We start from the raw sequence: 27,437 nt of genomic DNA on the forward strand, positions 1-27,437 counted from the left end.
CTATGAATCATTTATGACACATCTTGCATATGCCTTTGACATGACACACATCCTTAGACTCAACGAGCGTAGCAGTAACAATGCAATAACACGTACATTGACTCATTCTCAATTAGATGAGCATCAGTGTTTTCTTTGCTATCACAAATGATATAAATAAAAGACCGTTTACTATTCTCAAAAATGTTGCCTTTATTTATTTGCAATACATTTCCAACTTTTCAAGCTCTACACTTTTTTCTAACACATCTTTGTCAATTATGTCTCTCAACACCACCGCCAGCTCCTCTACGTATCAGGCCTCGCAAATGGCTATGCGTGAATCTATGAATGAAACGCACCGTGAAGCACTCGAAGCACGCCCAGCCAACACGAAGAAAACCTATGTCAACAAGCAAACGGAATACCGTCAATGGTGCAATAGAATGATGCCACATTTGCCTACAGAAACTCGTTATATTGTTTATGGCGACAAGCTCCATTTGTTTCTCAAAGAAGAGGTATGTACAATAATTATGAAATGTGCGACTTCAAATTCATAGTTTTGCTGTACTGCTTCTTAGCTTATACAATCTCAATTAACAGGTCATGAACCGTGATGCTCGTCGCAAGGGCAAAGGATCGACCCAGCTCAAGAAAATCAAAGCTTCCACTTTCATGAGCTACGTTGCCGCCATCGTCGATTTATATCAGCAACAAGTTCGTTCGTTTGCCAATAGTCATCCTCATCCACGTAGCGCTGTCAAGGAACTTATCGACCTCGTCCAAATCCGCGAAGAAAGCCAACGACGTGAAAATTACGACGAACGTGCACTTGGAACATTGATCGATGGATATACGACCACCGATCAGATTGCCGACGTTGTCGATTACTACATGGCCAAGAATGAAGGGTCTCACTTGCGCAATGCTCTCGCATTTTTGCTTTCTCACTATTGTTTGTTGCGAAGCGAGTCGGCACGGAAGGCTACCTTACCCAATATGCACAGTGTCGAATTGGAGCGTGAAGGCCCGTCCGAATGCCATTCCCTCATGATGATTATCAAGCAAGGAAAGACAAACAAGCACGGTCGTCTGGAACTTGTCGCCTGCATCTGGAACACTCGCGTCGAGATATGCCCCTTCATGGCTCTTTCTTTTTATTTTTTCTGGCGTTGGCATGTCGAAAACGAACCATTCCCCGTCTTCACTCATAACCAAGATTGGTATGATATCCGCTTGCTCAAGAGCACCTCTCCTTCCGCCACCAACACCACCGAAATCTCATATCAGCAGCAACTTCGAGCAATCGACGAGGCGTTTGCCAAATGTAACATTGTCTCCTCCAAGAAGACACATGCCGCCCGTGGATCCTCATGCAAGATGGCAGATTTGGATGGTGCCGACGAGGCGCAGATAAGAAGATTAGGCAGATGGAACAACACTACGATGAATGGTGCTTACTTGACAAGTCTTCCTCGTGAAGTCATGCGTGTCTTGGCCGGCTTTCCTGCTCAACAGGGTCACTTCTTTCTGCCTCGTGCTGCCGTTGACCCTCCTCAAGAATTATGCAAAAAGATTTTTCCTCGTGTCGAATACTGGCTGGAAACAATTCGACCTGATCAAGTGGCTGCCGCCGGGTTTCTGCGTCTCTTAGGTGTTCTGCGCGTTACGTTTCTTCAAGACGCTGTGCTTATGCAAGAAAAGTATCCGCATCATCCAATTTTTCTCAATCATATATTCAGAGAGCCGCTATACATCCAGTTCAAAGAGTAAGTATTGATTTTAAAAAATGCACAAGATGATCATTAATATGGTACTTATTGTTGTTACTATTTTGACTATTAGAGATCTTCAACGATCCATTCAAGAAGATGCCACCCCTCAAGATCTGCTCTTGCAACGTGCCGTACCTCACCTTGAGCAATGCATGAGCACGATGAACAATGAAATGGTTTCGCGGTTAGATGCAATGCAAATGCAGATGGAAAATATGACGAAGAACCTTTCTGACCTCGTATCTGGCCGTGCGACGGTAAACCTAAGCATCAATTGGCCATCATCATCATCATCAGTAGCAGCAGCACCAATGCCAACACAGCAGCACCATCCAGAGCAGCAGCCAACAACAGCAACAGTTACATCTATCCCGAGTTCAGCACCTTCTGAAACATTGGGTCTTGATGCAACGAGTGAGTCACCGTTTTATATGATGAGCCGGGGAATCAAGACTGTCACTGACCTTTGGGCAGAGTGGTCGGTTGGGCTTGCTGGAGGCTATGCAGTGAAAACACTGGAACAACGTTGGGGTGCAAAATGGAGAAACGGCGATTGGAAGTTCTTCAGTCGCAGAATCAAGATCATTAAGGAGGTCGAGCGATTTGCCTCTGCCAAAGGGATTTCGGAAACGACAGCAGCAGCAATGGGCGAAGAAAGGCGCAATGCTCTTGGACTTAGCTTAAACGAGCTTAACAAACAGGCGACAACGATTTTCCAAAATATTTAGGTGTTTATGATAGCTCTTTTCTCCCTTTGCTACTTGTTCAGCAGACCCACTTAAACTATTTACTTGAAATAAATGAAACATATTTTGTTTGAAGAAGATAAGAAGCGTCGCTTATTGTAAAATATCTTTCCGTCATATGTTTTAGATTTACTATTGTAATGGCGAAATCGCAAGTATAATATAATGAATTTGAAAATGGAACACATGACAATGACAGGTAGTAGCATAGCAACAGTGTCAGAAACAAAAGGACAGAGAGTAATATTATTATTTTGTGACCCGCACGGCAATAACTCCAGTTATTTCTCATGTAGATGGCAGAAAACAAGTGTTATTTCTTGCGGGTCCCAAATTTTGCAGGTGACCTGCTGTGACATGTCGAGACATTGAGGTTGTATAATAACATTTACTAGAGTGAAAATAAAAACAATAAATCATCTATCATAGAAAACATACGATTTACATCCTTTATGTAACATTAATGGGTAATACTTGAGCTTTAAACAGCATTCTACAGTAAGGGCTAGTAAGTTTGTACTAAGAGAATCATATTGGTAACTAAAAGAAAACTCCATGTGGGAAGAAAACAGGCACAAGCAAGTTTAACTAATGAGAAGAGAGAAAATCATTTTGTGATTGGTACATTTAACTACTATTTACTGATAGAGTGTCGATGTCTTAGCTTCCCCGCTCTTGGGCAGGTACTGACAGGAGCAACCACGGGAAGGCGCATCGACATCTGCTCCCCCAGTAACCCACTCCCCACAAAGCTAGGGCCTTGTCTTGGTCGCTTACGGATCCTTGAAGGTCGAATGGTATTGAGACGCCCACTTCATCTCACCAAACGCGGAGCTACAGAAAAAACACACCTTAGAAATCGATGCGAATTGACTATGTACCAAAAGAACAGCGCGTGTTTTTCGTTCGTGTTTCTGTTCGTTTGCGCTCGTAGCTGTTTCTATGGTCTTCTTTACATCTCTTCGATTGTTTCATATGGTTCGTTTACGTTCGTCTCCTAATCTAACCTTTGGAGAGAAGCCATCTGTGTTAGCAATCAAATGTAATTTGACAACGTACCAGAAGATCAGCGGGTGCTTTTGGTTCGTGTCAAAGAAAGAAAAAAGAAAAAGCGAGGAAACAACATGCTGTGGAAAATGGGTGCTAAAGTAGGTAAAAATACCCCCGCCCTCATTTACAGGTCCGTGCTAAACAATGCTGGGAACCATGACAGATGTTCCGTATCGTAGCTGACGGTAACACGATCACAACGTACTTTATCACACTTTGGTACGCGTTTTTCACCTTTCTTTTTTTTTAACTTTCTGTGGTCGCGTAGTTCTGCTCGCGAAAATTATCGAAAGGAAAAAAAATTGTTCGGAGGGAACGTGTCGATCATCCTGTTATTTTTATTTCTCACATGTAAGTATCATACACCACCTGCACATACGCCAAGGAAGTAACACAACGTCTGATTGGATCTATGGCAGGCCCGTGTGTCCGTTACACTGGCCTTTGGACTTTTGACATTGAGCTGTTCCTCCCCTTGACGCTATCAGATAACATCGGTTGCTGCTACTTTTATAATGCTTTTCCCGGAGACTCGTTCGCAAAGGTTCACCATGCATGAGTGCGTACTGAATCAGTAACTTTAAAAAAGAAACCGACCTTGTTAGTGCTTTAGGCTTGAATAGCGATCATTTTCTTGCTGTTACAGTGTACATGTCGACAACGGCTAGATACCCACATGCAGAAGGTTGATGGCTGCGCGTCAGCAAAGGTTTGTTTTTTTAGGGACAAGTGAATATGCCTTTTTTGTCTTTGTTAATTAATATTGAACTTTTACAGGGTAACAGTGAATGCCTCAAAGATGGGCGAAACCTTGGTTCGATCGTCATGATCACGATAAATGATAGTATAGCCATTTATGGTCTTGTGCATCTATTATATCAGGAGTTGTTTTGAATAAGAAGGATTTATATTTTCATGGGACGCTTGGTAGTTGCAGCCATTGACTAACATGTCTATACTATTCCGCAAATAGCAATCACATGATGACATAATTAAGCTGCATTCGATGGCGAGTTGCTACTGTTATTGTCACGCAGAAATCGCATCCACAGCGGCTAGAACGCGTATCTTTCGTTTTTCAGTTTGGCATGAGAAAGATTTAAAATGTTTCGTAGAACCACCATGATCGCTGGGCGCACAATAGCTCATCAAATGGTTGGCGAATAGCAAAAAATAGACAATCATGTTATCACACGGGCTCATTAAGAAGGGTATAGCCATTCCTACTATGCGGCAAATTACCGCTGCTTCTTATGTACGTATCTAACAAACTAAAAGGTACCCCCATCATCTTTATCGCTTACTGTATCCAACTTCATGCTAGGATATGTTTGAACCATGCTCCTTGTAATATATTTATCATAACAGCATCTCCAACAACAATATTACAAGTAGACTACTGAATTTACACGTTGAAGCTCATGACCAAGTCCCGGACATGCAATTTGACACAGCGGGAAGACGTCCATTCAAAGTGAACTTGATGCATAATTTGATAGTGCTCGGTGATACCTAAAATGGGGGGCAAAGCGAAAAAGATCAGAAAGCGCAAAAAAAAAAAAAAAACAAGCTTCTCAGCACAACAACAACAACACTTACCACCGTGGGGCAAAGCAAATGAAAACACTTTATACGCCTTTTGAGATCCGGATTCTTTGTGATCACCAGAACCAAAACCACTGCTCGCACTGCTGATACCGCCATGATGGCTGTTACTACTATCAATATTGCGTCCTAATCCATGGGAGAAGCTACTTGTGAGTACGCCTAAGAGACTCAAGTTCGAATACCACACTCGAACAGTTTGATCTTGTAAAGAGCTCGTTGCAACGAATTTGGCATCAGGAGAGAATGCAAGCGCACTGATGCCGCCCTGATGCCCTTCAAGCACGACAGATCGTGTTGCTGTACGCAAGTCATAAATGACAGATGCGCCTTCCAAGGTACCGACAGAGAGCTTTTGAGCACTGCTATTAAAGTCGACAAATGGGTATGTTTTCACCAAGTCGTGAAGTACGGCTGTGGCTGTTGGTAAAACGGTCTCTCGAAGATGAGGTACATTAGGATCAAGCGTCTTGACTACAGATTCTACAACTCGATGCACATGGGAATAGAGTAGAACTGGTTTCTACAGGAAGGAAGGAAATCAAATGGACGTGCGTACCACAAGAGAAATGTGGTCAGTTTATAGCTTGAAAAAAGCATTGCATGGCATGTGCTTTTTTAAAAACAAGTGAGAAGGTTTTACCTTGCGTATAAATGAATTGATAATCCAAAGACATTGGACACGATCGTCCGTCCGCTTTGTATGCGTCGCATCGTACGTGAGCGTGCCGATGACAAGGGGCATGTTCGTTTTCGCAATCTCAAATATGGCGTTTTTGGCACCTCGGCTCACTGCCGGTTGGGTATTGTTTGCATAGGCGAACATGGTCCGCAGGACCTCTGCAGCATTGATGTAAGATTCCCATGTACTGAAACCTTGACTGAGCAGTTCCATGGATGCTAGTGTACGAGCCACTGAAGCATGTGAAGGATCCGTGTGTTGGGTCTTTGGGTCATCCAAATCAGAATCCGATAGCAATAGTGCTAGACTGAGAGCTGTATATTTGCGGACACTTTAGTGTGTGTGTGTGTGTGTGTGATAGGGATCATGTAAGAAAAAGAAAACCATTTAGAAATCGTTTACATGACAGAAAAAATGTAAGCAGACGAAAAAAAATTTACCTGGTATCCAGCATTTGCGGTTGATCACAGCCCATAATGCCGAGTACAATGGTTGCGCGAGCCATCATATAGGGACTATGACTTTCAGGTGAGCTTGATGTGGGAACTGTTGAATATAACATGTTAGCGCGTTGATAAATATTTACAAGTTTTTGTTTTGTTATGGAAATACTTGCGATAATTATCCCAATAGCTTATTAACGACAAAATCTCCTCTTCATTAAGCCCTATCAAAGCACTCGAGAATAGCGAGCGTGCTATATAGATAGAGAGTTTAGGCCGGAAACTATTCTCTCTACGCCTTTTTTTTTTTTTGTGTTATACGTTACCTGAGGGGTCCTGCCAGTATTTGCCAAGTAAAGACAGGGACGGGAAACAGTATTGTTTGCCAACAACAGCAGGTAAAGCCATGGCATATCCAGCAATCAAATCAGAGCTTTTGCTTTCTTGTCCTAAAATGATATTGCCCGTTTTGTTAATGGATTTTACTCGGCTGCTACTAAAGAGATAATGCATGGCAAATAAATCACGGTATGTATATACCTGCAATAAATATAATGGCTTTTGCAAGTAATGCCACTGACAATAACCTCGAAGCCGTCATTTCTGGAGAAACCGTCCAAGCACTCTTTTCTTCATCTAGTGGTGCTAATATGGAGAGATAGCCGTTGGCACTATATATACACATGTATTTATGCGTAGAGAAACTCAATATTTAAAAGCATTTAAAACAAAAAGAGAAAATGTTTTACCCTTTTAGACCATAACTGATGTTACTATGGCTTGAGTTTCTTTGCAACGTCAAGGTCCTACTGCAAATGTTTTCAAAAGCCTCGCTCACATTCCATGATACGCTGGCAGCAACAATAGCAGAGACAAGCTCGAGACGTTTTCGCAGATCGGTACTGCGTTTGTCCGTGAAAAGCTTCTTGTTGGCGTTGTCTACTTCATCCTCTGGCTGACTCACAACGTCGAGAGGATCATCCTTGTCTGGCCTAAAGGCGGTGATATCAGGTACAACGGCATCGTAAGATGTGGATGAAGTCGACTGTTGAGGTGTAGGTGGTACTGCAAGATCGCCTAGATCCTGACCACGCGTTCGTTCGTACTTTGCATATAAATCATGAACGACGCGTCGAATGTTGAATGTGAACACGTGGCTGAAAAGTGTTGACATTTGAAGTGCTGTATATGCGAAAACAAGATGCATCAGTTGTGCCGCCTTGCCTTTAAAAAAGTAGAGCGCCCTTACCTGGATTGTACGACGCAATCGACCGGATATTCACATTTTGTTTGGTGCTACTGGTTGGTTTACCCGCAAAGGACGTTGACGCTGACACTTGGTTAGTCGGCCATCGATCGTCATCGAATACTTCTTTTGCTGTTTTGCCATGAAGAACACGATCCAAATAACCTGAAGTCAACTGGTTGGCAGAAACAAAAAAAAAAAAGAAAAAAAATCAAAGTACTGCTTTTTTTTTCCCTCCGTATCTGCTGCCAGTTTCCCTCTCTCCCCCGCTTATTCTCTTCAAAATGATCCAGTGGGTTAAGCGCTTACCTGCCAAACATAAGTTGTCTCGTCACTGTAACCAAGGACCAAGTAATCTTCTGCTGTGCGCCATTGAATAGCAGACAGCGGGTATGGGTGACTTGGGAATATAAATAAACTATGATATGTGCGTGTGTAAGTCTGAAGGATTTATAAAACATATACGCTAGCATTGATTTACACTCTCTTTGCTTGACCACAAAAAAAAAAAGTGTTCGATTCTACTTACCAGCTCATTGAATCCACAGATATAAGTGCGACTGAGTTATCGCTAGCCACGGATACAACGCAGCCTCGTATCCGGGTCTCTGACTGCTCTGCTGGATCAATAAATGACTGTACTGGCAGCGCATGGACCGTAAAGGATACAATGTACTTTCCATCGCTACAATCCAATCAAGAAGTATCTTCTTTTAGCTGTTTGAAAAGAAAAAAAAAAAGTAAATTAAAGCCACACACGCTTACATGAGATTCCATATCTTGACAGCACCATCACGGCCACCCGAAAGTAGGTACTGGTGTTGGTGTGATTCATGCACAATCAAGCAAGTGACTGGACCCTTGTGAGCTCGCTCAAATACACGCACGCTCGAACGATGCTCCACATACTGCGATAGATCTGACAGATGCAACAACGCCAACGATAGCGGTATCACGCATATGGTTCCGTTCTCTACACACAGATTTTTAGTTTTGACTATCGTATTCCCTCACAGGTTCTATAGCTCTATTTATGTTTTTTTTTTTTTACCATAGCCTATAGCTAAATGGTTACTGCTGACGGGGATCGTTGCCGTAATACTTCCAAACTTGGGATCTTTTTTCTCCTTGATGGGCCAAATCGCATCGAACCTATTTACTTTTTTTTTTTTTCGTGTGTATCACGCACACACGCACACACACATATTACATCAAAATCATATCAAAAAAAAGAGAGAAAAGGGATGTCCCGACAATAATATACTTACAGGATATCATGTTCGCGTCTTCTTGTTCCGTTTTTGCATCCTCAAGGAGGGTATGGATCGTAAACGTAGAATGATCTGCATCGTTACAAAACGATACGACCGAATATCCTTCTTCCTCTACTGCTACCAAAGTATCATCGTTTTGCGTATTCCTGCGTACAATCGTGCTATGACATGCTCCTGGCATCATACAAGACGCTCTTTCTTTAAAGTCAAGTATTTATTAGCAAAGGAAACCATTCCTTGATCCCACCCCCCCCTCTTTTCTTTAGGAAAAAAGACGTGGCAATCGAATCATTGGAGAGTTATAGTATTTGACACTTACTGGTATCATGGAGTTTATAGCTTTGTAGCAGCGTTGCACTGAAAAAGTGTGAGTTTCCAAAGCAAGAAGAGAAAGAAAGATTTATGTTCTTGTCAGCCACCGGGAGCGAGGAACAACAGGTTTTTTCCTTTTTGAGCAAAATACCTGTAATACAATTGGGCTTCTTGTTCAGCCATGGCACCCGGCCGAACGCCTTCGGGTGGCTTTATAGAGTATTCAAAATAATCACCGTTCTATACCGACCCACCAACCCAGGAACCGACCGATGATTCAGCAAATGGAATTTTTCTTTTGTAAAAAAGCCAAAAAGTTACTTGACCATACAACTCACCTGCGCATAAAGTACAAGTTTATGTTTCCCACAAAACTCTGCTCCGATCCAACTCGTGTTTGCTTTGGCTGGTAACGTGATTTCAGGCACAAACCGATCATTACGCAGCACAAATATCTTTTTGTGGATAATAAACAATGGAAAGTTTTATCAGCGATCCAATGGTTTGAAAAGTGTAATAGGCAAGGTTATTTTAAAAAGGGAGAAAACAATCACCTACCACGACATTTCGACGTGTCACAGCCATGCATAATCCAGGAAACCAAGGACTACTCGCAATATCAATGACACTATCGGGTGTTTTCTCATGTTCTTTGACAAGTTGGGGTTGATTGACTTGCGTCCGATCCTTGTAGATGGCTTGTCGAGTGGGATCAAAGTCCCAGATATCCAATTTCCCATCCATTGTTATCGTAACCAGTCTTCCTCTTTGCGCAGCTTATTCATACATAGTTGAGAGTCAGCCACATGTATGAAGATGTTTTAAGGTAGTAGTGTACCTCTACCTGAGTCATAGAAATCCGAACACACGACCCAACTCGAATGCCCTCCCCATATCCTAACCACCTAATAAGAGGCAGAATAGTAGTAGTAGTAATAGTAGTAGTAATAGTAATAGTAATAGTAGTAGTAATAGTAGGGGGAGGACACGTCAGTATACACATTTGAACAAGAGCAGCGGCTTTGAGGGGGGCGGATATTACCTCCAATGTTGTTGAGTTCAATATGCATATTTCATTCGACTGCCCACTGCAAAAAAGATATCGATCCTTGAACTTGTTAAATAACAAAAGTCATGCGTTAAAAGACAATGTATCGCCGGAGGGGTTAAACAAAGTTGTTGGGATGAGATGTACCTGGCTAAAGATCTTTAGTTGCCGTGGTACACCGAGAAACCCCTTTGCATTGACGCCAAGACAACGGCCATCCGCGATATTCCATCGTGCAACTTCACTATAACAATGAACATCTCAGGGTTTTTTTTTTAAAAGAAGAAATAGACGCAGTGTTTTTTTTTTATAAAATAGACCCATCCATTGATTTTTTTTACCCGTCTTCAGACGCGCTTATAAGAATATCATTGTCCGTTTTAGTTTCTGCAGTAATAACACATAGTGCAGCAATAGGTGTCTTGTGACCAACAAGTAAAAGCTTGTGCTATAAAAGACAAAAGTAAAAAGCATAATGACGCGCAACCCCAATGAGCAAAAAACTTTGGGAACGAGAAGGAAAGCTGTGTGTGTTCGTCGTGTGTTTTATGCCAATCCCACCCCCCCCCCCTTTTTTTTGTCCCCGCCCCCTTGTCCGGGTCTCCCACTCACTTTTAAAAGATCGTTATGCATGGTATAAACCCAAATGTGTCCATCTTTTTGACCGGCAAAAACATGAGGGTAGCTTGATGTCAAGCATGTCGTGATTGGATTGCTGAAATTGTGCCATACTACGAGTGGCCAAGATATGGTTGATGTCATTGGCGAATTCAAAAGGTGGGTTCGGATGCCCCCCACGTTTACACACACACACACAAGAGGGAAGGGAATAAAAAAAAAAAAAAGAGTTAGCGTGTGTGGATTTCCCTCTATACCCCATTGACAATCCTATCCCGGGAACCCGTGTCGGACATTTGTGCTTTGTAGGAAAGCAGCAACAGCACTGTGTTTTTTCTTTTTCTTTTTATTAAGCTATACTTTTAAAAAAAGTTGTGCGTCTACAACGAGTGCGATATGTACAAAATGATGGTTATGTGAGTAGTATAAGTGAATGTAGTAAGGAGTGCTATGTGGCAGTAGTAGTAGTAGTAGTTGGTGATGGTGTTGGTATGACATGATACTAACTAGGTCCAATCATGATCTATGTTCGTCTTTTACAAGGCAGCATATGAAGCATGCGAGTATACTACAGGATCCTAAGTAAGAAAAAATAAACACTTCCAACAACAATGATAGTCATCATGAGTAATTGTCACTGTACCATCCTAGAAAACATGGATCCTTTGGAGAAGCAGAGACAGTGTTCTGGACAGTAACCGTCGCAGGAGGCGGCGTAGGATGGTAGTCCAGATCTGTTTTGTGGTATGTTAAAAGAAGAAGCGAATGGATCCATTCAGAGTGTAAACGTGTGTGCCTTGCCTTGGAGTGTCTTGCTCTTGCCGTTTGGTTTTGTGGGCTGAGGTGTGAGGAAACGATCGGGTTGCTGGATGGGTTTCTCGTCTGTCACCCGTGTTTCGTCTTTCATTGTAGGATTCTCGGCCTTGGGTTGAGCAGTGAGCACAGGTGAGAGGAGTTGGGGGGGGGGTTATATAAGAGACAAACAAAGAACCAAGAAAAAGAAAGAGAGAGAGAAAGAGAGGCTTATGTCTTTAGGGAAAAAGAGCACTGTTATATACGTGCTGATTGACGACAACATCAACCACAAAGGGCATCAAGACCTTTTATAGAGTGATGCATTAAACACATAAACATGTACTGTACACACGCCTTTCACGGGAGGACAACAGGACGGGGTGGTCCGTTGTCGGATCGGGATTTTCCGTTTCATCATTCTGTTCCTGTTTGGGGGCTATTGTAGCCTTACCGAAGCGTGTGTGTCTTACACAAAACAGCAACATTTGGGACATATCCAGCTGTTTATTATTGTAGTACGTACTCACCCTCGCTCTTTTGACTTATAGTAGTGAGAAACCCTCCCACCCATTTCTGTGCCCTGTGCCCGGGAGATATTGCAAAGCCACCGACCGTGTTTTCAAAGGTGCCTTTTCTAATATGCAGCCAGTCGATCCGAATGAGCCGGATGGATGTAATATGTGTCTCTCTGCTGTTGTAATGGGTCTCTTTTTGATTTAGAGTACAAAATAACCTGTTACCTCCCCAACCTATGTAATTTAGCGTTCAAACAGTAAAGGTTTCCCACAAATTCAGGGTTTTTGTTGTTGTTGTACGTACTCCTCATATATACACAAAACATGAGATCCGAGACGTCGTTCCCACCAGTGATTGTTAGTAAGAAAAAAATATACGTTTCGAAAAGTAAAACCTCCCCCCCCCCTTTCTGCAACAGAAAGAAAGTGGTCATGATCGTCATCACCACCCATCACAGATCCTCAACGCCGCCGTATAACATTTTAGTTTCTCACATGTGGAACGTGCATCATGTGGCGGTTTGCAATCCAAGTTATATAGATCGATGCTGTCAAAAAAAAAAAACAGTTTACATGTGAGAGTAAAGGGCGTAGTTTCAAAGATGATTGCCCCGTCAGTCCACAGTATTTACCAGTGTTAATTTTCGTTATTATTAAGAGAAATAAACTATGGTGAAAGTAAGGTGGTTTCGGAATGTAAAAGTACGATTATAGATTATTTTCAAAGGTAGAAAGAGAAGGTTATGCAAGAATATATATAGTAATAGCAATAGTAATAGTAATAATAATGATAATAGTAGTAAAAGTAAAAAGTAGTAGTAAAGAATAGTGATGATGATGGTGATAAAAAGAAGGAAAGACCCCGCTCATTTGGCCCTTCCAAGCTTATGGGTATGTGTATGATGAGCACGACCAGGAAGTGCTCCACCGGCACCACCTATTGCGCCTGCTCCACTCACGCCAGAGATATGGCTTGTGTTTTCAAACGAGTCAAAGGAGGAGCCGGTAGCCAGTCTCTGGAGGTGGTTGTTGTAGTTGCAGGATGGAGATGTCGGCGAGGCAACGAGTGGAGACGGAGGTGCCACCATGGAAGGACTCGTCCCGGCGGCAGGGTGATCGTTGCCATTCTTCTTGGCTCTTCGCACACCCACACTCAGTGCGTTTAGCCATGATTCAAGCTCCATTTCACTGCTTGCGCAGAGCACGTAGCTTCGTTTGGGAATAACAATCTTGAAGCAGTACTTTTTGTTTTTGCTGATAGGTTCGATCTCGAGCGAGTCAATAATGTGTGTGAGCGGGATAATGCGATGAGGAGCGTATTCCTATGGGGGGGGGGTTTTCTCCAGTTAGCAACAAAGAACCAAGTCTCCTCTTCAATTACCCTCCCTTCCTTCCCCAGCGTAATAGACATTATTATACCTTGTCATCCTCATAATAGGCTAGCGTGTCAGTTCGCAGCACAAACCACCGCTTTCTCCATCCCTGCGTATTTAAAAGAAAAAAAGGAGGGGAAGAGAGAGAGAAAATCGATTTTGGTGAGTAGGGAGTGCGAAAGAAAGGAGCCGGAGAAACTATTACAAGTACCTTATTTCGACCCAATTTCAGTAGATAGCCATCAATAAGCACTCTGTTTCGATTCTCTTCCTGCTGCACATTGGCCATGTCATCGGTCCAGCTGTATTCGTCGTCGTCTTCTGAACTTGCAAGGGCGTCGGCAACATGCATCTGGGCTTGGTGGTCAGAAACGGGGGACAGTGGATATGTCTGGCCCGTCGAGTAGGAGCCTAGCCCTTGTTCCAGACTACTGCTAGCCCCACCCGCGCTGATGCTTGTGTTGAGGTGGAAGGGTTCAGGGCGCTGGTGGTGGTGAAGATGGTTGTTGTTGTTGTTGTTGTTGTGCGTGGATGGTTTTGGAATGTCGACCGGAGGCACGTGCGCATGGCTAATCATATGTGTGGTATTACCACCACCACCAGCACCCACGCCAGATGGTCTTTGGTCCAGTTGAGAAGACAAGGAAGCAGGGCCACCGCCTGTTGTTGTTGATGATGGCCGTCGTCGCATCATACCCGATGACGAGTCTGCGCCTGAAGATCTTCGTCGTTGATGTTTTTGCTGCTGTTGCTGTTGCTGTTGCTGAGAGTGTTGTGATTTGTATGACGATATCACATCCTTGGCAAAGGCCTGATCACGCCCGACGGAGCTGGCATCGTCGTCGTCTGCACCGTACAGAGCAAGCTCCGCCTTGGCATGCTCAATAGCTGCAATCCAGCCATCCAATTCATGCTGGTTGTCCGCCTGCAGATAATACATGCGCTTCGGAGTGCTGATAGCAAACATGTACTTGTACTTGTTCCTTGATGTGACATGGACGACGCTGTGGATCTCGTGTAGGTCGATGATTCGTAAAAGCTTATATTCCTGAAAGGATTGGTTGGTTGTTGGGGGTTGACCAAACAAAGAAAGGGGAGTTGGATCAGGTGATATGCTCATGGGGGTTTTCCTTTCCCCTACCAAGCCGCGCGCCTTTTTTCTACTCTGTCTCTTGCACACACGCACACACACACACGCTCTGATTTTTCTACCTTGCTGTCTTTGTACATTGCCAACTTTGTCGTCCGCAGGACAAACCAACGCTTTTTCCAAGTCTATAGAAACAACCATTTTTTTTTTTTAGTTTTTCCTTGTCTGCTTTGCGTGGGGTGTAATACATCATAGGTAGTACAAGTATTGAAAAATTACCCTTCGCTTTTCGCCTTTCTTCAAAAGATAGCCAGACTGGATGGCCTTTTCAGTCTGTAAAAGCTCGAGCGCTTGACCCGAAATGGGTATTGCTGCAGGATCGTCGTCTTCTCCGTCCGAAAGATACTTGTTGAGTGAGTCTGGAGCATAATCGTCGTCTTCTTCGTCTTCGCTTAGCACAATGCGTGTGGCCTTTCCCATGGACACGGACATGGTTTCAGATGGAGGACTTTGCGAACGAGCCTAATGAGAGTCATTGAAAGAGAAAAGAGGGGGAAATGCAAGTTTTTTTTTTTTTTTTTTGTAGTGTGTTTGTGACAATTGAAAGAAAGTTGGAATGCGATGAGTGAACAATGTCCCCAACGTGCTCAGTTGGAATAGAACGAAAAACGTTCTTTCCGCTCCAACAAAGTATACAAAAGCAGCTGCTACTCACACTGGACTTGAGTATAGAGACAGGTTCGGTTCTTTGCTGGTGCTGTTGTTGTGGTGGTGGTAAAGTTGCCATTGTTTTGCCGTTATGAAATAATGAAATAAAAAAAAAAGAAGAGAAAGACAAAGGCTCTCTCTCTCTTGTGTGGTGTCCTAAAAAAAAAAAAGAGCATGTCATTACCAAATTCGATCCCCGCTTTGTGCGTGTGTAACCATGTTAGCAGAGGCCGATCACTTGTTGATGGTTGTGACATAATAAAAGACGAAACAGACGAGAGTTCCAGGGCGAGAACGCAGTATATAGATAGGTTCTTATTATTACCGCTGCTGAATTAAAAACTCACATATTGGATATATCCTCCAATGTTACTCGAGGCTATAGTCCGTACTATACGTTCCCCCCCCCCTCCACAATGGTTGGAAAGCATTGTCATGGGCATTTTGTTGGGTGGGGGGGTTGTTTACCAATGAAATAGCCAGTCGGGTTTCCCAGCCAATATAGTTGGGATCAACACAAACAAAAACGTGTCACTGTTTGTGCAAATAATAGAACATTCTTCTAATTACGATACAGCATCTCGCTTCTTTACAGCAGTAATAGCGAGTGCTGCTCGCAGCTGTTGCGGTTACACGAGGTTGGCAGTGCCATGGATCACTCTCTCTCTCTCTCTCTCTCTTTCATGTGGCTGGCCCTTGTGTAATGGACACAACACACAGCACGCCTTTTCCCCGTCCATACTCAGCTGAGAGGGATCATTGACTGCTATACATACCGAGTAGAAATATATCAGATCGAGTATGCTGTATGTGCTGGAAGTGTGGCGACTAGACGTGTGTATATAGCGTTGTACAGTAATAGCAGCAAGTCATAAGGCATCTTGAATTTAAACCATGGCTCCCTTATATGTCATGAAGATCACTTTTCAGACGTCATGTGGTATTCACCAGTCAAGAAAAGGCTAAAATCCCCTTCCAACGTGTGTATACAGACTCTTTTTTTCCCACTCCCAGCCCCGTTTTCATGCAGCAATATGGTACAAACAATTGCCAGGTGGCGAAAAGACGATGAAAATCGTCATTTATGTGAATTTCCTTAAAGAGTGTCGTCTTGCTTTTACAGCATAGCTTTTTTAGCGTAGATAAAAAAAAAAAGAGGCATACTATCTTGTATACACAGCTCACTTTTCCATAATGTATTACTATGTGTACAATCTATTCTTTTTTTTTTCGCTAATATCATAAGATACCTTTTACCCTCCAAGATCAAGTATAATCCGAACTTCTTATGGTACGGCCGCTCATTTAACCCACTCGTCGGCAACCACATTCGTGTGCTTATTTTTTTTTTCGTTGCGCCGCACTACTATCATAGAATCAACCAGTGCCGTCAAGGGCCTTTTGTCGTCGCTCGATTTTCTCCTTGAGCTCTTTTACAAACGTTTTTGTCGGTTCGAAAGCACGCTACCCTGTAACCTACTAAGGAGACTCTGGTCAATGCTATTGAGTACTTTTAAATCTACTAATATCGTTTACTTACTACATCTAGGCTTTTCTACACAAGTCAATGAAAGGCGGCATATCCACTTTTCTCTGTTGCCAAGCTCGACAGGAAACTCTTGTCCGCTGCTTCTTGTTCATCATGATAAAGACACGTGGCGCCTGTGTTGACATATCCCATGTCCAACTATTAGAGCAACTGTTGCAGTATATATACATGTATTGAATCACAGAAACACTCACCGAGACCGAGCGAAAAATGGACGTTGTTTAAAGGAGCTGAGAACCAGCTTATGATAAGTAAATTACGTCTGAATCAACGTGACGAAGCATACTTAAGGTGCCAAACATGATTTAGTGTTGATCTACTGTAAATTAAGCTTATGTTTTTTTCCGGCATTGAGGCTGCCGAACCCGTCTGAGACTTGGCAACAAGAGAAATATTAAGGCCAGAGTACAACTTGTGCTCACGTACATAATGCCATTGGCATTGTACTTGGTCGACCGACCCGTCTGCTTCTATTAAACTCGTATTTATACTTTCTTTGTCGCAGACAAGTAATTTACAACCCTGTACCTTTCGGCGTCGGCCGCCTGTGATATACATACTCAACGAGCTCAGCTGATTGTATGATTTGGCTGGCCAGAAAATTCGAACGACGTACACATTTGAACACTCCAAATCGCCACCAAAATATTCTAGATAATGGGCTTTTGTAATTCAAGTGCTGTCATAACAACAAGTAGTTATTAAGCATTTTAAAACGTTCTACAACATGGTGAATAGTACACAGGTCCATCCATGGTCATGTTGGAGAGCGACTCAAGGGGGTTGAATGGCATTTTGAATCACATTGAATGTTGTAGGTACTTTTTGTTATTGGACGTGTCGCCATCAGAGTGCTTAAAAGCCGGGACATGGCACCGTATACTTCTCTACTGGACTATATACTTAACTGATACTTCAATCAACACTATCATGATAGGATACATGGAGGATCAAAATTTACCAAAGCTGCATTAAATGTCGGGCGTTTCTTTTTGTCGGCCAGAAATCTCAATCCACAACGTCCAGACCCCGTAGGTTTCGTTGATCCTGTGCTTCTCCACTTTCCTCATCTTACTCATTGCTAGAACTTTTCTGTACCTTGTTTCCCATATCGCTTGACTTTTGCCCGTTCCTGAAGAAGGTTCGCCACCTTGACAAGCATTTTAAAAGAAAATTAGGTGACAACGCTCTAACAGTCCTCCGTTATGCAAAGATCTACAAGCAGATGTGCGTAAGGATCTGAAGTTTGATCTGGAGAAACACGCCCTTAGTTGTACATATAAGAAGCACTTTGCTCAAGAATAGTGTCATCACTTGACAAGGAAGAGTAATAACCAAGGATAATCTGTGATTCGCAGCATCAGTGTGGTAGATAACATTACTATTCTTTTTAGCTGACTTAAAGAAGATTTCTATCTATCACTACATGAGGTAAGGTAAGTGGACTATGGAACCCCTCCTTTCTCTTCTCTTCCATTCCTTCGGTTCAAAAAAACACTACCGTCATGCAATTTGCAATATAAGATCTGTTATTGCATTCTAGCTACGACTAAGCTGATTATTTAAATGGCATTTTCTTCAAAATCTAATGCAAGAAAAGCGTATCATAGTGACATCCTGCACTTGATCTCTGCCCTTCGCGGAAAAGTTTCTGGCTACCGTTGGCTTATCAACCAGCCGGGAGTGGGGAGCAAAACCTTCTTCCTCTTGGGCAATAGCAAGCATTGATAAATTTAATAAAACAAAGCCTAATGTAGCTTTTAAAGGTTTGATTCAAAGGTCAAAAGAAGAAAATGCTATCCGTTTAGTATCATCCGGGTATTTTCTGTTATTGTCACTCTAAATACATCATTTCGTCTATGGCCTTAAGAGAGATAAATGTTTTCATTTGAATTATTATAAATGCGTTATATCGAGCGATGACCTTGGTTCAAGTACTGCTTGCCATATACATGCATGAATCAATTCTGTTCTAACCACGGCTGCCTCGACAACAAGACCGAGGTGTTACCCTTTCAATTTATTTGCATGACTTTTTTTTATCAGGTTATTTGTTCGGGTTGCATTTATCCTTTCTTCTCAAGCACAACATCTCATGTTAGGCAATTATGTGGAATTTGGACTAGTATGTAATATGTGGTAGGGAGGAAGAGTGTAAGGATGGCACATTTGTTATTAAATCAAAGTACATAGTAAAGCTATAAAAAATGCGAAACATTGCTCACAAAATACCGGGAGGCTAGCTTGCCAGCGTCATCGCTGCCTTACATACTCGTTAAATACGGTGTAAATTTCCACTCCAGCATAATATTTGTTGGCAATCAGAGCATCATCAATACTTTACCTGAAAGCGGCTGTCTTTTGACCCCACTCACTCTTTCGGCTATTATATTGCTGTTGTGTCGATGTTGATCTTCCGTCGAGGATAATCCGACACATCGTACTCCCAGTGTACTTCATGTTGTCGCGCAGTCACTTGAATGCATATTTCAAGCATTTGTAAAAATACTTGATGAATGCAATGTCACGTCTCTGGTCCTTGCAACATCGTTTCACTGTAACTATTATACATAATAGCAAATCTGCTCCTGATACACAACGTCAGTGTTATTTTGCCTCGCAAAAGATGGCTAATAATTGCATTGCATAAAAAAGCAGTCTCACTTTGTGTCCACTATTGTTCAGTTATTATGAATTTATGCCATTGTTAAAGCCGATGAGCACAATAAGGATACTATAGAGTCTGTGTTCAGTATTCGTCTGTCGTTGAGCTTTACAATGCATGTTTTCATGTGTTGTATTCTAATTAGCAAAAGTGTGTATAGGCGCTGACATGTCTTTAAGTTTTCACTGTGTATACATGATTGTTTATGCAGGTCGCCTGAGAGCTCATTTTACCATTTGCGGTACGATGCATGCTTCAGCATAGGTAGCACCAAAGACTGTTACACAGTGTAGAAATTCACATTTGGGTTATCGATTATCGTGTAGATACTGAACTTTAATCATCACAACCGAACTATAAGAATCAAATCGCTACCTGCTTAACGGCAATGGCTAACGGGAAGAAGAGGAAGTAGTCCTGGCATAATACACATAGTCACCTTATCAACAAACAGGGCGTAAAAACGAAAAGGCTAGAGCGAAAAAATAATGCATTAAACGTGGGAAGGTTCAACGGATTTATATTTTTGCATTCTCTTGTTCTCTTCCCACCTGCGTTTTTCTTTTTTCTCTTCTTCTTTGGCACTTTATTACACCTTTCTTTTTTTGTTTTTTTGGAAACCACAGATCCAATTTCGCTATGGCTACACCAGCAGTTGATAATACACCTCGTGTACCGAGTGACATTGCGCGATCGCGCGTCGCCAACTTTTTGTCGGCCGGTAGCAACTTTTATACAATGGGCATCCATCGTGGGCTGTGGGTACACCGACACTCAGGTGCACCACATGTTGAGCTGAGCGTATATAGCGTCCCTGATCTCAAGGTAGTATTACTCTTGAAATAAAATCATTAGCGTCCACTTTAGAGTGGCGCAAAGAGAGTGACGAGGATTTGTCCAACTAACTTTTTGTTTTTTATAAAAAAATCTATTAGCGAGTCCCTTTCAAGGTACATACATATAGAAACAGTGTTTAATCAAATCAATATGAGTGTAAAAAGCACCCAAAGGGTTAGTCACATGCACCGATATTAAATCGGATGTGTAGGATGCAGTGTCACAAACATTTAAAAAAGTGGACCAACATGAACGCAATTATGGTCCGAGTTGGGCGACTCACTGGTTCAAAATCGCAACGACAATTCCCAATATTATGAACGGAAAAACTGTAGTATTTCAATGGGATATGGGTTGTGAAGGAATGGTATGGACGACCGATGGGATCCCTATGCAAGGTTTGACAGGAGGAGGTATGCAAAAAATAAAGCATTTTGTTTATTAACAAGTGTGGCGGTCCAATGATAAGATGATTAAAAAAAACTGTATGAAATAAAAATATTGTTAGATGGACAAGAACGACACGAGTACATTGTGACAAAGAAAGCCAAGGCGGGTGAACGCCATACATTTTACATTGAAGCAGCATGCAATGGAATGTTTGGTGTCGGAGATAGTGCCATGGTACCCGATCCGAATCGTTATTTCTCAATCAAAACAGCCGATCTTGTTGTCCCAGACTACGAAGTGCAGGATTTGTATTATGACCTGGAGTAAGTATCATGTGCTTAAGCCTTGCATGAATTTTATAGGAAAAAGGCATAGTTGCTGACTAGTCATTGTATAAAATAGCATTATCAAAGGCATTGCCTATGACACGCAGAACGAAAGTCCACGTGCTCGTGAAGCCGTGTGGGTGATCAACGAAGTGATCAATCAGTTTATTCTCAAAGACCGTGGGTCAATCAAGCGTTGCAAAGCCCTCACATCTGAATTTCTATCTGTTCGTAACGGTCAGCCAAAGGGTCAGCATCAAATCACGGCAATTGGCAATTGCCATATAGGTCAGTTGCTATTTCAATAATGTACCCTCTTTTGTGTTGTGCGTACCTAGTATAACAAGTAGGCGAATGATGATTGATTAGACACGGCTTGGCTCTGGCCTTATGACGAAACAAAACGCAAAATTGCAAGATCGTGGTCTACACAAGTCGACTTGATGGATCGCTATCCGGGATACATTTTTACAGGTTCGCAGGTAATGGACTACCATGGTGACTTAGGCGTCTTTGGGCAATTCATGCATTGCAACCTCGTGTGATCACAATCCCTGGATCTCTAATTGGATCGAACTGTCTTTTGCTTTTTTAGACCCAACAATACGAATGGTTGAGCGAACTTTATCCATCCGTTTTTGAAAAGATCAAAGAAAAGGAAAAAGTCGGCCAATGGGAAATTATAGGAGGAGTAAGTTGGATAATATAGATACTTTTTCAAGGGCTGTTATCTAATCGTTATATTAAACCTGATTATGTTACTATTATAGAGCTGGGTTGAGCATGGTATGTCTTGAATATATTTGGTAGACATGAATCATCACACATCTGCTGTTGCTAAGGAGTTTATTCAGACACAAACATGCCTAGTGGTGAGTCGCTGTGTCGACAAATGGTTCTCGGGTAAGTACCAAGTCACGTTCTCAATACTATGTGTTAAAAAACGAGCGCTATGACATATCCTTGACAATTACTATATCTAAATTAGACAACGTTATTTTGAGAAACATTTTGGAAAACGCGCCAAAATTTTCTGGCTTCCAGATTCATTCGGTAGGATTGAAAATTTAAAGAGACCACTCAATGATGCTCTTGTCTTACTGATACTTTCTTGTTTATTGTATCGCCACAGGCTATTCCTCGCAGGTACCTACATAATACTGGAATTAATACTATTTATACTGTCAGAAAAATATGCTTATATATCGTTACACTTGGAATACGGACAATAGCTTCCTCAAGTCCTCAAGCTCTCCGGTTGTGATTACTTTTTTACCCAAAAGCTATCATGGAATAACATCAACAAGTTTCCACTCACCACATTTTGGTGGACTGGTATTGATGGAACAAACATCTTATCTCATTTGACACCAGCAGACACGTATGTAGTTATTAATTTGGTTCGAGACGTTATGTCAGTTAAAAGTTCATTCATTCATATGAATTTTTATTAGGTATGGCGCTTCTGTTACTGTTGCTGAGCTGACAAAATGGTAAACAAAGCAGCACATAGCTTGAAGAAAATTGAAATCGTATTTAAGGAAAAAGAGAAAGGAGAGAGATTCCGTATAACGCATTGTGGTTTTTTTCTATCTAGCACGAAAAATAACCATGACCTTGAATACTCGAATGAAAGCTTGCTCTGTTATGGGTAAGTATAGCATTGGTGTTTTTGTATTCCTCTTGAATACTGCAAAGATAACTGAGAGCTCGACTTTATCAAATGCTAGACATGGCGATGGTGGTGGTGGACCTACTCCAGAAATGCTTGAGCGATTGTCTCGCTTGAAGGATGTGGTGAGTGATTTAAAATAAAAGTATGCATGAGCAAATAAGGGAGCTACACCCACCCTAACATTGCTTTATGAAATCTAGGATGGGCTTCCGATGGTTAAATCCGGCAAGGTGCTCGACTTTTTCCAAGGGATTGAAAAGCATTCTCGTGGTCTGCAATCATACAATGGAGAACTGGTAATGATACACAGTAAAAATTTTGCATAAGAGGCTTTTCACAGCAAGGGCTGACTGATAGCATTTTTTCATTTCTGTCACTATAAAAAGTATCTCGAATTCCATCGTGGAACGTACACCACTCAAGCACTTGTGAAACGTGGTAACCGTATATCTGAATTTTTGATTCGAGACGTCGAGATCTTGAGTACCATGGCAACAATATTAGCAAAATCTAGCAATAAGAAGGCGGAGGACAGTTATGCGTAAGTGATCCTCATGATATAGCACTTTGAAAAGCTGTACTAATGACAGATCCGGTTGTAAAATAACGATAGCTATCCGATCAACGATTTGGAGTGGATGTGGAAACTTTTATGTTTGAATCAATTCCACGACTGTTTGCCAGGATCGGCCATTGGTCTTGCCTTTAAGGACGTTCACAAGGTACTAAAATATATAAGAAGACAAACAACTACTACGACAGTTATTTAGTGGGTGAATATGATTCTTTTATTTTTTTAAAAAAAACAATCTATATGTATACAGCATCATCGCGAAATCATATCCGCATCACTGTCGTTGCGCCACAAAGCCCAGTCTGCTATTATTGATCTTCGAGCTCTTTCTGATGACGATAAAATACAAGAAGGTAAATCATTCAAAAGACGTTTTTTCTTTTTGATATTTATTAGTCATGACACGTAGGTTTGGTTGCGTTCAACACGGTACCTTGGGAAAGAACTGAGGTAATCGAAGTACCTCGTGGTAAGACAAGTTGGACCGGACAACAATGGAGTCGTGATGATCATGAATACGTGCTAGGTATTTGCTCTTCGCTATATCTCCTTTACAAAAAAAAAACCATCAAAACTTACCTTTTGGTAGTGCGAAGCGTTCCAGGCCTTGGTGCAGCGGGATATGTGGCACACACACCAGACATTCCTACCATCGATGCGGAAATTGGTGCAAAAGGTAGCTATTTCGTGTCGTTTGAAATATGGAAAAGAGAAACTCACCACTCTTGGTTATTTTAATAAGCTTACAAGGACGATGATGGTGGTTATTTTATCCTGGAAAACCAAAATTTGAAGGCAACCTTTAATCATGATGGACAGCTTGTACACTTGGTGGATAAGAAGGAGCCAGAAAGGTAATGTGATTTGTTCGATTAATTGATGAGGATCATGTATAAAAAATAGCTAAATGCCGTCAATATATGATAGACAACTTATTCCCAATGGAGCCAGGGGAAATGTTCTCAAGCTTTACGAGGATGTGGTAAGTTACATTTACGGGGCTATATACAAAGATGAAGGTATCCAATATTAACCAACTTTGCTTATAATGCTCACCAATAGCCCATTTACTGGGATGCATGGGATGGTATGTATTCACGATAACCAGCGAGTCCCGCATAACGAGAAACACTGGACTAATAGCCACCGTTATATTTGCTTCTTATTATTTTTTCACAGTTGAGATTTACCACTTGCAAAAGTGGAAACCTATCGAAGGTGAAGCCAGTATCAAGGTACGGTTCATACAGCAGTCGATTGTATCAAACGGAACTTCTAACACATGTTTGGGGCACATAGATTGTTTCCGAGGGTCCATTGAAAGCCGAGCTTCACTTCCGTCAAACAATATCTGACAAGTCGTGGATCGAGCAAACGATTAGCCTGACCTGTTTGTCTGAGCGCCTAGAGTTCAGCAATTTTGTTGACTGGCACGAAGCACATCAATTTCTGGTAATCATTCTTACAAAAAAAGAAAGAAGAATCAATGCCTATTCACTCATGATGAACTGCTATTAGAAAGTGGAATTTGTTTGGGACCTAGTGAGCGATTATGTAAGTGTTAATTTCTTGCATATAGAGATTTTATGGAGAATGGAGAGTTTTATATTGATTTCATCATTTGCTATTATTCGTAGGCCACCTATGAGATTCAATACGGCGTTTTGCGACGACCCACTCATTACAACACAACCGTGGATTCAGCAAAGTTCGAAGTGTGTGGACACAAGTTTGCCGATTTATCTGAAGCCAACTATGGTGTCGCATTGATGAACAATTGCAAATACGGATACGCGACCCATGGAAACACACAGCGACTTTCGCTCTTGCGTTCACCAAAAGGGCCAGATGAAAACGCCGATATGGGTGAGCACAAGTTCAAGTACGCAATCTATCCGCACCAAGGACACTTTAACGCTTCCAATGTCGTTCGCGAGGCTATTGATTTTAACGTCCCTCTGTCGCTTCGGTAATATTTATGCTACATGATGCCGTACCTTTCGACAAAAATTGCTGCTGCAAATTCTAAAATTCTGGCTTTTCTTCGTTCGTAGTTATGCGGAAGATCAGAGAGTTAGATCTGGCACAGTCTTGCGGCCTTTGTTCCAAGTGGATCCTCCCACTCAAATCATTCTCGATACCATTAAACCCGCAGAAGACGATCAGGGCAAAGGCAAAGTGCTGGTGCTACGCTTGTATGAAGCATATGGTGGAAAGGCCACTGCACTACTTAAGAGGTAACGTAATCACTGGAAAAAGTGTGCTCAGAAGAAAACATGATACTAATTGAGCTGGAAATAGCCGTTTGAGTATCAAACGTATCCTTGTGACAAACGTGCTCGAAGATGATTCGGACCAGGAACTACCCCGCGCTGATGAAGCTGGTTCGTTTAAGCTCGCTTTGCGTCCTTTCCAAATTTTAACCTTGAAGGTGCAATTGTCGGCGTAAAGTCTAGTATGGATTATGTGACGATCCAAAAATAGCCGCATCATCTTATTTCAACTGAAGAGCTAGGATACTTTACTATTATGAAGTAAAAGTTGCATTGCTCATCATGCTGTGTCTTTCTGATGTAATATATGGTGGTGTATATGTCAGTTTTTTGCTTACGTAAATGTTAGTTTTTTGGTGCTCAAGAGACTCATTAGTAACGGGAGCTTGGGGTTTATGAAGCGCCCTTTGCATCCAATAACAGACTGCAGCAACATTGATGACAAAGAGCTTCTTTTCGAAAGCCATGGAAAACCCGCACGAATTTATACATTTAAGGGATGATAACGTAATCCATTTTAATCTCTTTTTTTTTCATACTACTTAGTTCCCATTATATTGTATTACCATGTCTACTACCGAAGAACCAGTCGTCAATTTCAAAGTACAGTTCAAGACGCAATCGCTCGATATCCAACAGTGGAGCCCTGATATCACCGTCCGAGAACTCAAATCACACCTTCAAAACGTAACTGGCATACCGATCGATCATCAAAAACTAGTGCATAACGGCAAAATCTTGAGAAATGACGACGATACGATTGCACAATTCAACGAGGTCAAATTAATGTTGATTGGTACTCCCACCGAGCAAGTTAAAGAAATTGCCAAGCTCGATGACCGCTTAAATCGTCGACAAGTGATCAAGCCGAGTCGACCAGTGAAACGATCTGTCCAAAGCACGACGTCGAGTCAGTATACCTTTCATCGCATCACAGTCATTGACGAATTCCCACAGCCAGAGCAGGCACGGAAGTTGCTCGAGCGATTGAGAGATGACCGAGGGGTGAGTAGACAAAATTGAAGAGAGAGAGACAAAGGAGACGGATAAACTAATACTACAGCCTCGTATCAAGATTAGAGCTATTATGCAGCAACGCAAATGGTCAGTTGGAGAACTGACTGAATTAACGCCGTTCGAGGCAACGATTCTCGGATACAACAGAAATGCAGGTCAATTAATAGCCATCCGTCTTCGCACCGACGATTTATCAGGTTTTCGGCATTATGACAGTATACGAAAAGTCTTACTGCATGAACTCACGCATAATGTATGGAGCGACCACGACGACAATTTTCGTGCCCTGAACCGCCAGCTCAATAAGGATGTCATAGCACTCGACTGGACAGCACATGGCGCACAAGCATTATCCTCCGGATCCAAATTCCATCAACCTGTTGATGAGGATTATGATGATGAGATAACGGGGGTATCATGGGAAGGTGGAAGCTATCGACTCGGTGGTGGAGGTGGCAAGAGCGTACAGAATAGTGATGTTGCATTACAAAGGGAGCTACGAGCTAGAGCTGCTGCAACACGTTTGACGAAACAAGAAGAGCAAGAGCTTGACGAAGGATGTGGTAGCAGTAAATAGTCTCAATTCATTGATCTTCTTCACTATCTCCTCCACGACTATATTTACCCTTGACTCGATCCGTTGACCCGTTGTGACCCGTTTATACATATAATATGTATGAGGTACTTGTATTCAAGTAGTCAATATTCTTGTTGGGAAGCATCATTATATTATAGGATGTAGTTGTCAATATGTCTGCTATAGAACTATAACATATAACGTACTTATATTCTTTTTATTGTGGGATTATCTTTATATTCAAGAGTAAAGGATAAGTAAGCTATAGCAATATATGTAAAAGGAGTAAAGA

The 27,437-nt window shown here is 42.0% G+C and overlaps 7 protein-coding genes across 7 annotated transcripts; 2 read left to right on the forward strand and 5 right to left on the reverse strand.

The window, feature by feature from the left end:
* Window positions 1-4,836: 4,836 nt before the first annotated feature.
* On the reverse strand, window positions 4,837-7,649 carry BDB00DRAFT_595478 (uncharacterized protein). Its single transcript, XM_053117973.1, has 9 exons — window positions 7,533-7,649; window positions 7,033-7,465; window positions 6,824-6,954; window positions 6,610-6,732; window positions 6,457-6,537; window positions 6,281-6,386; window positions 5,802-6,171; window positions 5,153-5,681; window positions 4,837-5,065 (listed from the first exon to the last, which is right to left on the reverse strand). Exons 2-9 carry the CDS (start codon window positions 7,455-7,457, stop codon window positions 4,959-4,961), a joined length of 1,872 nt encoding a protein of 623 aa, XP_052976115.1. The 5' UTR covers window positions 7,458-7,465; window positions 7,533-7,649; the 3' UTR covers window positions 4,837-4,958.
* Window positions 7,650-8,290: 641 nt separating this feature from the next.
* On the reverse strand, window positions 8,291-8,680 carry BDB00DRAFT_769885 (uncharacterized protein; the record flags this gene model as incomplete). The annotated part of the gene is made up of 2 exons (XM_053119846.1): window positions 8,291-8,502; window positions 8,581-8,680. Coding segments are annotated over 2 exons (312 nt in total), but the record flags the coding sequence as incomplete, so codon positions are not given.
* A 1,508-nt stretch (window positions 8,681-10,188) lies between these two features.
* Window positions 10,189-10,925, reverse strand: BDB00DRAFT_875945 (uncharacterized protein; the record flags this gene model as incomplete). Its single annotated transcript, XM_053127423.1, has 4 exons — window positions 10,189-10,203; window positions 10,311-10,407; window positions 10,505-10,611; window positions 10,776-10,925. 4 exons carry the CDS (start codon window positions 10,923-10,925, stop codon window positions 10,189-10,191), a joined length of 369 nt encoding a protein of 122 aa, XP_052976117.1.
* Window positions 10,926-12,813: 1,888 nt separating this feature from the next.
* BDB00DRAFT_595624 (uncharacterized protein) lies at window positions 12,814-14,918 on the reverse strand. Its single transcript, XM_053117974.1, has 4 exons — window positions 14,834-14,918; window positions 13,676-14,739; window positions 13,511-13,573; window positions 12,814-13,413 (listed from the first exon to the last, which is right to left on the reverse strand). The coding sequence occupies exons 2-4, from the start codon at window positions 14,582-14,584 to the stop codon at window positions 12,958-12,960; spliced, it is 1,428 nt and encodes a 475-aa protein (XP_052976118.1). The 5' UTR covers window positions 14,585-14,739; window positions 14,834-14,918; the 3' UTR covers window positions 12,814-12,957.
* On the reverse strand, window positions 14,136-15,399 carry BDB00DRAFT_841009 (uncharacterized protein). Its single transcript, XM_053124801.1, has 3 exons — window positions 15,270-15,399; window positions 14,834-15,076; window positions 14,136-14,739 (listed from the first exon to the last, which is right to left on the reverse strand). Exons 1-3 carry the CDS (start codon window positions 15,339-15,341, stop codon window positions 14,602-14,604), a joined length of 453 nt encoding a protein of 150 aa, XP_052976119.1. The 5' UTR covers window positions 15,342-15,399; the 3' UTR covers window positions 14,136-14,601.
* Window positions 15,400-20,115: 4,716 nt separating this feature from the next.
* On the forward strand, window positions 20,116-25,727 carry BDB00DRAFT_875947 (glycosyl hydrolases family 38 N-terminal domain-containing protein; the record flags this gene model as incomplete). The annotated part of the gene is made up of 30 exons (XM_053127424.1): window positions 20,116-20,301; window positions 20,412-20,426; window positions 20,525-20,726; window positions 20,822-21,026; window positions 21,106-21,317; window positions 21,399-21,511; window positions 21,625-21,720; window positions 21,800-21,815; window positions 21,884-21,932; window positions 22,018-22,082; window positions 22,162-22,175; window positions 22,262-22,410; window positions 22,484-22,522; window positions 22,627-22,680; window positions 22,760-22,826; window positions 22,905-23,000; window positions 23,091-23,245; window positions 23,318-23,426; window positions 23,529-23,631; window positions 23,688-23,747; window positions 23,868-23,954; window positions 24,021-24,132; window positions 24,206-24,260; window positions 24,341-24,365; window positions 24,458-24,513; window positions 24,578-24,730; window positions 24,797-24,832; window positions 24,916-25,247; window positions 25,333-25,515; window positions 25,580-25,727. The coding sequence occupies 30 exons, from the start codon at window positions 20,116-20,118 to the stop codon at window positions 25,725-25,727; spliced, it is 3,192 nt and encodes a 1,063-aa protein (XP_052976120.1).
* Window positions 25,728-26,337: 610 nt separating this feature from the next.
* Window positions 26,338-27,145, forward strand: BDB00DRAFT_884375 (WLM domain-containing protein; the record flags this gene model as incomplete). The annotated part of the gene is made up of 2 exons (XM_053128322.1): window positions 26,338-26,556; window positions 26,627-27,145. The coding sequence occupies 2 exons, from the start codon at window positions 26,338-26,340 to the stop codon at window positions 27,143-27,145; spliced, it is 738 nt and encodes a 245-aa protein (XP_052976121.1).
* Window positions 27,146-27,437: the final 292 nt, after the last annotated feature.

This window comes from Zychaea mexicana, assembly GCF_025766255.1.
Source record: "Zychaea mexicana strain RSA 1403 chromosome Unknown BDB00scaffold_80, whole genome shotgun sequence".
Classification (NCBI taxonomy): Eukaryota; Fungi; Mucoromycota; class Mucoromycetes; order Mucorales; family Lichtheimiaceae; genus Zychaea; species Zychaea mexicana.

Coding starts and splice junctions, on each gene's coding strand:
- BDB00DRAFT_595478 (XM_053117973.1), bottom strand. CDS start 7,457: ATGTCAACACTTTTCAGCCACGTGTTCACATTCAACATTCGACGCGTC. Junction 6,955..7,032: donor ATCAGTTATGGTCTAAAAGG/GTAAAACATTTT, acceptor GTGTATATATAG/TGCCAACGGCTATCTCTCCA. Junction 6,172..6,280: donor CCGCAAATGCTGGATACCAG/GTAAATTTTTTT, acceptor CACACACTAAAG/TGTCCGCAAATATACAGCTC.
- BDB00DRAFT_595624 (XM_053117974.1), bottom strand. CDS start 14,584: ATGAGCATATCACCTGATCCAACTCCCCTTTCTTTGTTTGGTCAACCC. Junction 13,574..13,675: donor TGAAATTGGGTCGAAATAAG/GTACTTGTAATA, acceptor TTAAATACGCAG/GGATGGAGAAAGCGGTGGTT. Junction 13,414..13,510: donor CCTATTATGAGGATGACAAG/GTATAATAATGT, acceptor CCCCCCCCATAG/GAATACGCTCCTCATCGCAT.
- BDB00DRAFT_841009 (XM_053124801.1), bottom strand. CDS start 15,341: ATGGCAACTTTACCACCACCACAACAACAGCACCAGCAAAGAACCGAA. Junction 15,077..15,269: donor TCTCTATACTCAAGTCCAGT/GTGAGTAGCAGC, acceptor GACTCTCATTAG/GCTCGTTCGCAAAGTCCTCC. Junction 14,740..14,833: donor AGAAAGGCGAAAAGCGAAGG/GTAATTTTTCAA, acceptor TTGTTTCTATAG/ACTTGGAAAAAGCGTTGGTT.